Source organism: Oratosquilla oratoria, chromosome 30 (genome assembly GCF_046742065.1).
Source record: "Oratosquilla oratoria isolate Oo_2021 chromosome 30, ASM4674206v1, whole genome shotgun sequence".
Classification (NCBI taxonomy): domain Eukaryota; kingdom Metazoa; phylum Arthropoda; class Malacostraca; order Stomatopoda; family Squillidae; genus Oratosquilla; species Oratosquilla oratoria.
The window spans coordinates 44738583-44751082 of NC_134806.1; the positions used below are offsets into that span (position 1 = coordinate 44738583).

The 12500-nt window shown below is 33.5% G+C and overlaps 1 protein-coding gene across 7 annotated transcripts in view; it reads left to right on the forward strand.

Annotated features, from left to right (window-relative positions):
• LOC143041132 (anoctamin-7-like) overlaps positions 1-12500 on the forward strand; it is a 291193-nt gene that overhangs the window by 210763 nt on the left and 67930 nt on the right. For 6 of the 7 annotated variants that reach the window (XM_076212883.1, XM_076212882.1, XM_076212886.1 and 3 more), the window contains one exon: positions 8686-10418. In XM_076212883.1, the coding sequence (XP_076068998.1) occupies positions 10242-10418 (177 nt within the window). In that variant the 5' untranslated portion in view covers positions 8686-10241. Of the gene's footprint in view, positions 1-8685; positions 10419-12500 lie in introns of those variants that run through there. The other variant, XM_076212889.1, reaches the window with a different exon arrangement.

Sequence of the window (12500 nt, forward strand, 5' to 3'; positions counted from 1 at the left end):
TTTATCTATTTATTTGTTATTTTCTTGTTTATGCCCTGTTATCATCATAATTATTTTTGTTATTGCTGTTATTTGTATAAACGCTTATTTATTTATTTTCATTCTGTTATGTTGTTACTTGTGTTATTATTTGGTATGGGGATTAAGGAGTGAGATTTAAAGTAGCAACGAGGTTACGATAAGGAGGGATTTAATCTAATTGGATTAAACGTATATCATAGATAATAACCCTTATTGCATCGGGACATACAGCCCAAAATCCATCGCCTTTTTTTTTTTTTTTTTTAACGATGTGTATTTACGACTTCGCCTGCAGACTTACGAGCATCGAAACTTACGACTTTCAAAGACTGGCCCTGATTGGCTGTAATTTTTTTTCGCGTGACGTCCTTATTGCCTCCTCCCCCTCCCAACCGCACTCACTCCTTCCGTCTTTTTTTTTTGTCTATTTTCTGCTTCTTTGTCTTCTATGTCTTCGTCATCTTTCTATAGTTCCTTCACTCAGCAAAAACTGCATGAGGACAGCATATGCTGTATGTGGGCAGGGCCTGCTGTATATGAGCAGCATATTTTATAGGTGGGCACTACATGCTGTATGTGGGTAGTACATGCTGTATGTCAGTAGCATATGTTGTATGTGGGCAGTACATGCTGTACGTGGCCAGTGTATGCTGTATGTGGGCAGCGTATGCTGTATGTGGGCAACATATGCTGTATGTGAGCAATGCATGCTTTATGTGGGGAGCAGATACTGTATGTGGGCAGCACATACTGTATGTGGGCAGTACATGCTGTATGTGGGTAGTACATGCTGTATGTCGGTAGCACATGCTGTATGTAGGCAGTATATGCTGTATGTAGGCAGTGTATGCTGTATGTGAGCAGTACATGCTATATGTGGGCAGTACATGCTGTATGTGGGCAGTTTATGATGTATGTGGGCAGTGCATGCTGTATGTGGGCAACATATGCTGTATGTGAGCAGTACATGCTGTATGTGGGCAGCACATACTGGATGTGGGCAGTACTTGCTGTATATGGGCAGCATATGCTGTATGTGGGCGTCTGTTTATTTTTCTCTATCTTTTTATAGTTTCTTTACTTAGGCAGCAAAAACTGCATGTGGGCAGCATATACTGCATATAGGCAGTACATGTTATAGGCAGCAAAATTATGTTGTACGTGGTCAGTACATGTTGTACTCGTATATGGGCAGTACATATTGTACGTAGACAGCATATGCTGTATGTGGGCAGCGTATGTTTTATGTGGGCAGTACTTGCTCTATATAGGCAGTATATGCTATATGTGGACAGTACTGACTGTATATAGGCAGCATATGCTGTATGTGGGCAATACATGATGTATGTAAACAGCATATACTGTATGTGGACAATACATGCTGTACGTAGGCAGGTATGTGAGTAATACATACATGCTATACATATGCGGCTATTACATGCTGTACGTAGGCAGCGCGTGTTCCACGTAGACAGCATATGCTGCACATACACTTATGCTTCGCGAAAGCACGATATGCTGTTCTGTTGACAAGCATACTAGAGCCTTGCTCGTGACTGCCATTCGATCGACCGATTGCCTCTGTCTGCCAGCCTGTCTGCATGTCTGTCTGCAACTGTGTGGTAGAAAGTCATCACAAAAAAAAAAATAATAATAATAATAATAATAATATGCCAAGGGCTATTTACCCCCTAACAGGGGAGGTAGCCAAAGTCAGACATAATTCCACTCCCACCCATTTCATCCCCACCCACTCCATTCCCATCCACCCCCCCCCTCTCTCTCTCTCTCTCTCTCTCTCTCTCTCTCTCTCTCTCTCTCTCTCTCTCTCTCTCTCTCTCTCTCTCTCTCTCTCTCTCTCTCTCTCTCTCTTTCTCATCTTGGCCAAGAAAAAAATATATATGTATGTATATATATATATATATATATATATATATATATATATATATATATATATATATATATATATATATGACAGCTTCTGTATAGCATATCACCAAAAATCTAGAAAATGTACTCCTAAATTCAACGAAAATAGACAAAATCAAGTTCTAAATGAAAAACTAAAACAAGCAGGGTCTAGAAACGGATACTAGACTCTAGAAAGTGTAGATCATCTATAGACGATGAATTAATAAGAAAAAAAAATATTGCAAAAGAAGAACCTGCCGACAGGAGACCTTTTGGTCCATAACTAGGTCGGATGAGGATAAAAAAATATATGTGTATATATGTATATATATATATATATATATATATATATATATATATATATTATATACATATAATATAATATATATATATACATATATATATATACATATATATATATATGTATATATATAAATACATCAAATAAGATATATAAATAAATAGCTTATGATAAATAATAAACAAACGTATTTGTTTCTTTTTCATGGACCTATAAAGGGCCTTTGACTTGGTGCGACAAACTGTAATAGTAAACCGTAGACATGTTTTCATCGTACAATGGAAACCTCTCTTTTTCACTGCTCTTTTCAGTTTAGAAGTAGGTGCTCTCTTTCTCTCGGCTTTAATCCATAAAAGAGTCTCTCTCTCTCTCTCTCTCTCTCTCTCTCTCTCTCTCTCTCTCTCTCTCTCTCTCTCTCTCTCTCTCTAATATTATTTTGCTTGCATGATTAAGATTTTGTTAAATTTTATTCTTTTTTTCTCTCTTTTATTTGCATGTTGGAAAATATGTCACAGTCCAGATGGTCGCACACACATTTCGGATGTCATGTGCGTTTGTGTGTGTGTGTGTACGTGTGTGTACATGCGTGTATACGTATGTGTATATGCGTGTGTGTACTTGTTAAAGCATATTATTTAGACAAATGAAAATTGAATGGCCTAAGGTTGCCTTAATTAAACACACACACACACACACACACACACACACACACACACACACACACACACACACACACACACACACACACACACACACACACACACACACACACACACACACACACACAGAAGAGAGGAAGAATAGGAACAGAAGGAGGAGGAGGAGGAGGAGGAAGGAAGAGGGGAATTAGGAGGAGGAGGAGGAAGGTGAGGCAGGAAGAGGGGAAGTAGGAGAAGGAAGAGGAAGAACAGGAGGAGGGAGAGGTGAAGGAGGAAAAATAGAAGGAGGGAGAAGAATATGAGAAGGAGGAGGAGAAAGAGGAAGAAGAATAGGAAGAAGAGGAGGAGGAGGAAGAGGATAAGAAGGACAAACATTGCTGGTATCGATGATGAAAGTGTAGGAAGAGGAGGAGGATGAAGAGGAAGAAGAGGAGGAGGAGCAGGGAGAGGAGGACGAAGAGGAAGAAGAGGAGGAGGAGGAGGCGAGGAGGAAGGAAGAAGAGAAGGAAGAAGAAGAAGAGGAGGAGGAGGAAAAGGAAGAAGAGGAAGAGGAGTGGAAAATAACGCTAATTTATGAAACGTGTTTGTAATACCTTGACCTGAGCGGAAACTTCTGCACCCGTTTCAGAATGCATAGTTCATGTCAGTATATTTCGCTCTTTACTCGCAAGAATAGATTAGATGGGTTTAGTGGCGTCACTAACCGACATTAATTACGATGCTAGTGCCAGTTAGATAGATCTAGATTAAACAACACAAAATCTTCACTTAAATGAATGTTATTGTTATTATTATTTTGTTTATTTATTCTTTTTTATTTGTTATATCATTATCATGTTATTTCTATTTCTATGTATTTATTTTTATTTTCATTATTATTATTATTGTTGTTATTATTATTATTATCATTATTATTATTATTATTATTATTATTATTATTATTATTATTATTATTATTATTATTATTATTATTATTATTATTATTATTATTATTATTCATTAATTCTCTCTGCTATTTTTGCTATATAAATGGTTAACTCTCTTTCAGTTCTCTTTTTTCTCTTTCTTTTTCGCTATATCTCTTTTTTCACTCTCTTTTCTGCTGTCTTTGTATTTTTTCTCTATTTTTCTTTTTTCTCACCTTTTACGTCTCTTTTTTCTCTTTTCTTAATCTCCTTTCTCTCTCTTTCTCTCTCTATATATATCTTTTTTATTTTATTGATTCATTTTTGTAATTTATCTATTTATCTCCTTATTCGAAATTCTAATTATGTATTCATTTGTTTGTTATTCATTTATTCAATATATCTATTTATTACTATTTTAAGGAAGTTATTTAATTTCTTTAGCAAAAGCAATTTATATAACAACATCGGGCGGTGTATCTATGATGTATACGATGGGTCAGGAGCAGGCGTCCGTAATTGCTGCACTTTCATCACAGGTCGTTTGCACAGCGCCTGTTCTTAAAAAAAAATTGCTAGGTAGCAAGTCATGTCCTCATTCTCAATGAGTTTCGTTCACGTAGCTTGATAGTTTACGCCTCTGGAGGAATTTTTTTTCGCAAAGTAAAGACAGTACTTATTGTCGCAGTTGAACGTGTATTCGTCTGTTTGGTTCTTTGTGTGTATATATGTGCTGTGTATATATTTGTGTGTGTGCTATATATATATATATATATATATATATTATATATATACACCGTGTGTGTGTGTGTGTGCGTGTGTATGTTGTGTATGTATATGCGTATGTTGTGTATATGTTTGTGTGTGTGTGTTGTATATATGTGTGTATATGTTTTGTATATGTTTATGGTGTATGTTCTATTTATATGTGTGTACTATGTATATGTGTGTATGTGTGTGCTGTGTATTGTATGTGTGTGTGTGTGTGTGTGTGTGTGTGTGTGTGTGTGTGTGTGTGTGTGTGTGTGTGTGTGTGTGTTTGACCTATGGCACCCACCACCTCCCCACCCGCACCTTCCTGTGCGTGTTAAATAATACGTCGGGTCAGGTTAGGTCAAAGGTAGTTCATCGACCTGTTAGCTGTGAACTACCTAATAGGTAGTTTATATAACCCTGTCAGGAGTTATTAAGTAGTTAGGATTATCACAGTCTTTGATCATGTGCTGGACTCGTGATCAACAGCTATTACCCTCCCGGATGAGAGATTGATTATAGACATGCAAAAAATAAATAAATAAATAAATAAATAAATAAATAAATAAATAAAAGTGTTCAAGATGGTCAGTAACGGTTACGGTTTGCAGCATGAGTGATCACAGGACCTTAAGCATGGTAGGCCTCGACGCTATCCACCACACCACCAAGCCGTGTGTGTTGTGTATGTGTGTGTGTAAAAACATAAGGACATAAGAATGAAGAAGACTGCAAGAGATCATAAGGCCTACACTAGGCAGTTCCATGTCCACCACCACCTGTCATCCCCATCCATAAAGTTGTCTAACCGTTTCTTAAAGCAACCGATAGTTTCAGCACTCACTATATGGTTACTAAGTCTATTCCATTCGTTGACCACCCTATTAGTAAACCAATTCTTTCCTATTTCTTTCTTAAATCTAAATTTATCGAATTTAAATCCATTACTACGATTCCTACCCTGTTGTCTTAACACGATGACCTTGTTTGCGTCTCCCTTGTTAAAGCCTTTGATCCACTTGAACACCTCTATTAGATCACCCCGCACTCTGCGCCTTTCCAGAGAGTGTAAGTTAAGGTGCCTAAGCCTCTCTTCGTAAGGCAAATTTCTGAGCCCATGTATCATTTTGGTCATTCTCCTCTGTACTGATTCTAGTGAATTAATGTCCATTCTATAGGACGGAGACCAAAACTGTACCGCATAGTCAAGGATGGGTCTAACTATCGCTAGATAGAGTTTGATAATTACCTCTGCACTTCTATTCGTAACCGTCCTAGCAATGGAACCTAATGCTCTGTTCGCTTTATTTCTGGCGGTAATGCACAGTTTTCTGGATTTAAGGTCAGGACACACTAAAACTTCAAAGTATTCTCAAAAAACGTGTTATCTAAGCTATACCTGCTTTCGGGGTTGTGAAACTCTACGTGTAACACGCTGCACTTTGAGATATTGAAGTTCATTTGCCATTTCACCGACCATGTGAACAATTTGTCAACATCATCCTGCAGAATCTCGGCGTCGTGTCCTGACCTAATTAGGCGACCTATTTTAGTCCGATCCCTGGGGAACTCCACTAGAAACACTCCCCCATATGTTGTGTATATGTGTGTGTGTGTGTATTGTGTATATATGTGTGTATGGGTTGTATATATATGTGTGTATATTGTGTATATGTGTATGTATGGGTTGTGTATGTGTTGTGTATATATGTGTGTGTTGTGTATATGTGTGTGTATTTTGTATATATGTGCGTGTTTTTTGTATTTGTGTACACTGTATATGTGTGTTTTTGTATTTGTGTATGTGCTGTGTATGTATATACGCGTGCGTGTGTATGTGTGTGCGTGTGGAGGGTGTGGGTGGGGTGGGTGGTGTTGGCAAATGGCTTTGTAGATCACATAAAAAAGCCTCTTCCTTATTTATTCATTTATTTATCTATTTATTCATTTATTCATTTATTCATCTTGAACTCCAACAAGCGAATTGCGAAAGTTTGTTTGGGTCTAATAACTGACCGCTTACAACAACTTTGGCCCTGGCCGCTTCGAAACCCGTTTCGAATCTCGAAGTTCGAACCCGCCTCGGATCCTGAAGTTCGAACCCGCTTCGAATCATTAACTCTAATCTCGAAGTTTGCATCCCGTTTGCGAATCTCTAGTTGGAAGCCGCTCGCTCATAATCTCGAAGTTCGAATCTTGCAACACAAAACCTAAATATAAGAACATAAGAATAAAGAAGACTTCAAGAGACCATAAGGCCTACACTAGGCAGTTCCGTATCCATCACCACCTGTCATTCCCATCCATAAAGTTGTCTAATCGTTTCTTAAAACAATCTATATATTCCAACGGATGCCTATAGTGTGATCTGACCCTCGGTCAGTCAGACTGACCTCAGGTCACCTGCAACGGCCACCTGACCTCCAAGCTCGCAAAAGACAACCAGACAAGATTGCCAAATAATAAAACTAAAGTAAATTTGCATTTGGATAATGTTCTTTATGAATACATACATATACCAAAGGCTTTTTCCCCCTTGCACGGGAGGTGGCCAAAAGAAAAAGGCATAAAAACCACTCCCACCCATTCCATCCCTAATACACTCCACTCCCCCCCACCCTCTACCCTTCTTCTTATCCTGACACCTCCTGGATAACTAGGAGTTTAATGTATATATGTATATGTAAATTATGCTGAGGGCTCACTCTCAGTTCCATATTGTGCATAAAATAGACACAAGTGAAAATATAGTTTTGTAAAAATGTGTTGTCAACTGTGACGCATTTTCTTCGTCGCTCCCTGAGTGGGAAGCCGACAAGCTTAACAATGAGAAACCATAGAAGCCTCTCACACGCCTCCAGTCCAACTAATGTCGTCACAATCTACACGAATCTCGAAGTTCGAATCCCGCTTCGAATCACTAGTTCGAACCGTTTCGAATCTTGAAGTTCGAGTCAGCTTCGAATATCGAGTTTGAATCCCGCTTCGAATCTTGAGTTCGAATCGCACTCTGGATCTCGAGGTTCGGGTCCTGCTTCGAATCCTTAAGTTCGAACCCGCTTTGATTCTCTAGTTCGAATTTCGAAGTTCGAATCCCGATACGAATATTGAGTTCGAACCCATCTCCGAATCTTCAAGTACGAATCAGCTTCGAATCTCGAGTTCGAATCGTACTTTCATTTGGATCTCAAAGCTTGAGTCCCGCTTCGAATCCTGAAGTTCGAACCCCGCTTTGAATCTTTAGTTCGAATCTCAAAGTTCGAATCCTGATATGAATTCCTAGTTCGAATCCCACTTCGAATCCGGAATTTCGAATTCCACTGCAAAACCTGAAGTTTTTATTCGGTTCGAATCTCTAGTTCGAACTCATGTTCTAATCTCGAAGCTCGATCACAGTTCGAAACTAGTTCGAATCCCTGTTTGAGTCTTCAAGTTCGAACGTTCCCTCGGATTTTGAAGTTCGAACCAAGAGAGAGAGAGAGAGAGAGAGAGAGAGAGAGAGAGAGAGAATGAGTGAGAGAGAGCAGAGAACACAAAAAAAACAACAACTATATAATTAATTTATTTATACATATATGCATTCGTATATTATATTTTGTATATTCATTCTATTTCATTTTATTATTATTTTAGTTATCAGTTAATATATATTTTTTCTTATTTTGAACAAAAATACTGTAATGAATGTTCACCATGAATGTTCTTCATGAACATTTGTTCAGAATGGCCACGGCATCTTCATTTGCAACTTTCGTTGCAAAAAAGCGAAAATTTTCTTGCGTATATTTAGAGCTGAGCTCAGCAAATAATACCATGTCAGGTTCGTGAAGTCTTATTTTCGCGCTGGGAAAGAAAAACGAAGAAAAATGGCGAAAAAATAAATGAAACAGATAAATCAGAAGTGTGTTTGTGTTTGTGTGTGTGTGTTTAGGCCATTTCCTTTCATGTACGAATATTATTTCTGTTAAAAAATAATTCTAATAGAAATAAATATATTAATTATACAAATAACTTTATAATAAAGAAATTTATATAACTTTAATAAATTCACTATTAACTTAGTATATTTTTTATTGTTTATCATTAAAATCTATTATTTCAATATTTAATTATTTTTCCCTTTTTCTCTTTTCAGAATACTTGTCTGTGATTGATCGATTTCAAGTGACGTCATATCGTCAGTCTCGGCCAACGGTCAACGACGAATCAAGAGGTCGTCGATGCAAAACACAAGAGAATTCAAATCAGAATGAATTTATTCATATAAATACTAACAATTCCAAAGAAATACTGGAAATAAATGAATTATAAAGAAAATGTAATTCCGTAATACTGTGATATGCTGAGTTGAGAGGGATCGCCATTTTGTGGATTTTGTGTTGAAAAATGAGGTTTTAACTCGAATTACTGCGATAGTGAAGAAGATAAATAAACAAGAGTATAATATTTATCCATAGACCATATAAGAATAAACAGATAACACAAACACAGGCATACATAATAAAACATTCTTATTCATTAGAAAAAATAATTCTCTTGACGTTTATTAAGAGTTTTAGATCGTATAATTAACTGCCTCACTTTCATTCCAACACAGCGAATGTATCATCGACTCTGTTCGTTTTTCCGCCATATTTGTAGAAGAATCCCGCCAGTTCATGGGACAGAAACATCAAATACCTCGCCAGAAACAAGCCATTCCACCGGGCCATACCCGCTGCCATTTTCTGTATATATATTTTTTTCATCAGATTCGTTGTTATATGATGGAGTTTGAGTGACGTCATCTGGTGTGAAAATCTCCTGATCATTTTTTTTTTTTTTTTTGTCCAAAAATCGCACATTTTTTGGAAGCCGCCAATTGTTAGCGGCCATTTTTTTATCAACATTGTGCATTTTGAATCATTATTTCCTTGTAATACTAATTTACATGTCATCATTTGATCATCACAATACAACAACTAGCATCACTTATACATAATATCATCACCATCATCATCTCCGTTTTCTGTGATACAAAAAAAAAAATCTAAAATAGTATTTTGATTTTAAGTCATATCATAACGTAACGGATCATATAACGAAGCTTTCATATCATCAATTCTCATGACATGTCATAACCATCATAGCCTTCATATTCATATAATAAATAATCAGTATAGCAATATATGAATTTATTTGTGATACAACATAGACATTATACAACTACTACAATTACAATATTGTAGTGAAAACTATTATAACTAAAACTACAACTGTTGATATCTCGAGGCCATAGATAATGTATGGAAATAAGTTTGTAATTTCAAAATTATGAATGTAACGGTTTTTCTAATTCAAACTCTACCGTCATAACGAATTTTCACTACGAAGAAGCTAGACGGAAACACATCAGTGTGATGTCCTCGTTGATAGTGGTTAACTGTTCGAGAAATTCGAAACTTTCGAGTTAGAAAAGTTTGGAAATTACAAGTGTTCGAAAATCTAGAAAGTTCCAAAAACTCGAAAGCTCGAAAAAGTTCGAGAAGTAAAAATGTTGTAAAATATAATAATAATAATAATAATAATAATAATAATAATAATAATAATAATAATAATAATGATAATGATAATAATAATAAAATAAAAAAGTTCGAAAAAGATCCCCTCCAAAAACTTCAAAAAGTTCGAGTCCCGCAATCGAGCACCGACATGCCGCTAGGCTCCCGTTCGGAACGGTTCGAGTTGAACGGCACGGGTCAGCTTCAGCGTGACCGAACTTACGGTTCGATAGTGCGCGATCGAACCTACACGAGCATTGGAAGCTACACACTGGCTGACCAGGAAGCTCATTGCAACTTTATTAACGAGGACGACCTAAATATACACGTAAGTAATTTATCTATGTTTTGGTATTTTTCATTTATCTATTTTATTTTTATAGATATTGGTTTTTATTTTAATTATATTTTCTATTTTGTCTATTTCTTATTTTTTTCAAATGATCTATAATTTATTTTATTTTTATATTTTTTTATATTGCAACTCTACCAACGAAGGCGACTTAAATATACACGTAAGTAGTTTATCCGTATATTATGGTATTTTCTATTTATTTGTTTTATTTGTCTAAATATTGGTTTTTATTTTAGTTCCATTTATTTCATTTTCTATTTCTTATTTTTTCAAATTATCTCTATTTCTTATATTTATATCATTTATATTGCAACTTTATCAACGAAGACGACCTAATACACGTAAGTAATTTATCTATATATTTTGGTATTTTCTATTTATTTGTTTAATTTTTCTAAATATTAGTTTTTATTTTAATTCTATTTATTTTATTTTCTATTTTTTTTTCAAATGATCTTTATTTTTTATTTTTATATTTTTTATATTGCAACCTTATCAACGAAGACAACCTAAATATACACGTAAGTTATGTATCTATATATTTTGGTATTTTTTTCCTAAATGTTTGGTTTTTATTTTAATATTTTTTTCTATTATTTTTTCAAATTATAGAAGACGACTTAGATATACACGTAAGTAATTTATCTATGTATCTTTGTATTTTTTTTTAATTTTTTTTTATTGTCGTAAATATTGGTTTTTATTTTAATTATATTTGCTGAGCTATTTTTTCTATTTATTTTTTCAAAATATCTATATCTTATTTTATTTTTATGTTTTATATAGATATTTTTTCTTATTTTCAAATATATTATTAATCGATATTATTTTCATCTTTTATATAAATACTGATTTCTTTTTTCTTATTTTCTGTTTTTTATTTTATCTATATTTTATTTTCATCTTTGTTTTGTAGATATATTTTCTTCAATTGTTTATTCTTTTATATATTTTTATTTATTATTAATTTTATCATCAAAAACGTCATTAATAATCACATAAGCAATTTCTTTCTATATTCTAATTTTTATTTATATAATTATCTTATTTATTTCTAATCGTTCTTATATTCTATTTTTCATATATTGATTTCGTACAAATTTATATATAATTTTTGGTATATAAGTTCGCAAGAAAGTCGGTCTTAATATAATTTTTTGTATATTGATTTTTATTTTCTATAATTTCGTTATCATTCCTGTATCTATTGATTTCAATTTTTATTTATATTCTTTTAAGTAATTTATCACTTATCTCTTATTATATTTTTTCTTATTTTCATTTCTATTTTTTCATTTATATATTATTTTTCAATATGTTTATATTCTCGTAAGTAATTTCTTTTCTAATATTTTTTCATATTTCGTTTTGTTTTCATTTTGTTTATTGATATTGACGTAATTAAATTATTTATATTTTATTTTTTATTCTTTTTATTATCTACTAATGATTATCTTATTTACCAATTTAGTTAATATTTATTCTTATTCTATTTGTTAATATCTACGTAAGTAATTTATATCTATATTCTATTTTATTTTCATTTTATTTTCTGTTTATATATTGATGTTTATTTGATTTATTAATATCTACGTGAGTAATTTAATTTTGTATTTTAGTTTCTTTTCTATCATTTTCATAATATATAGTGACTGTCATTTCAGTTATTAATATTCACGTATTTTATTTTTACATTTTGTTCCTATTTTATTTTATTTCAGCTGAAAGCTGTTTGACGTAAGTTCTTAATGATACATACAAACATATATATATAAATATATATATATATATATATATATATATATATATATATACATACATATATATACACACAACCATACAGGGACACATATATGTTATTTATTTATTTTCATTTTCTTGTAATTTTTTTTTTTTCATTTAATCCCACTCTTCATGAAGTTGATTTATTATCTACTTATTTTTTGTTTTACAAATGTTATTATTACTTTTATCATCTTTATTATTGTTGTTGTTTTTTGTTCTTGCTGTTATTATTACTATTGATATTGTTATATATGTTTTTTCGTTCTTAAC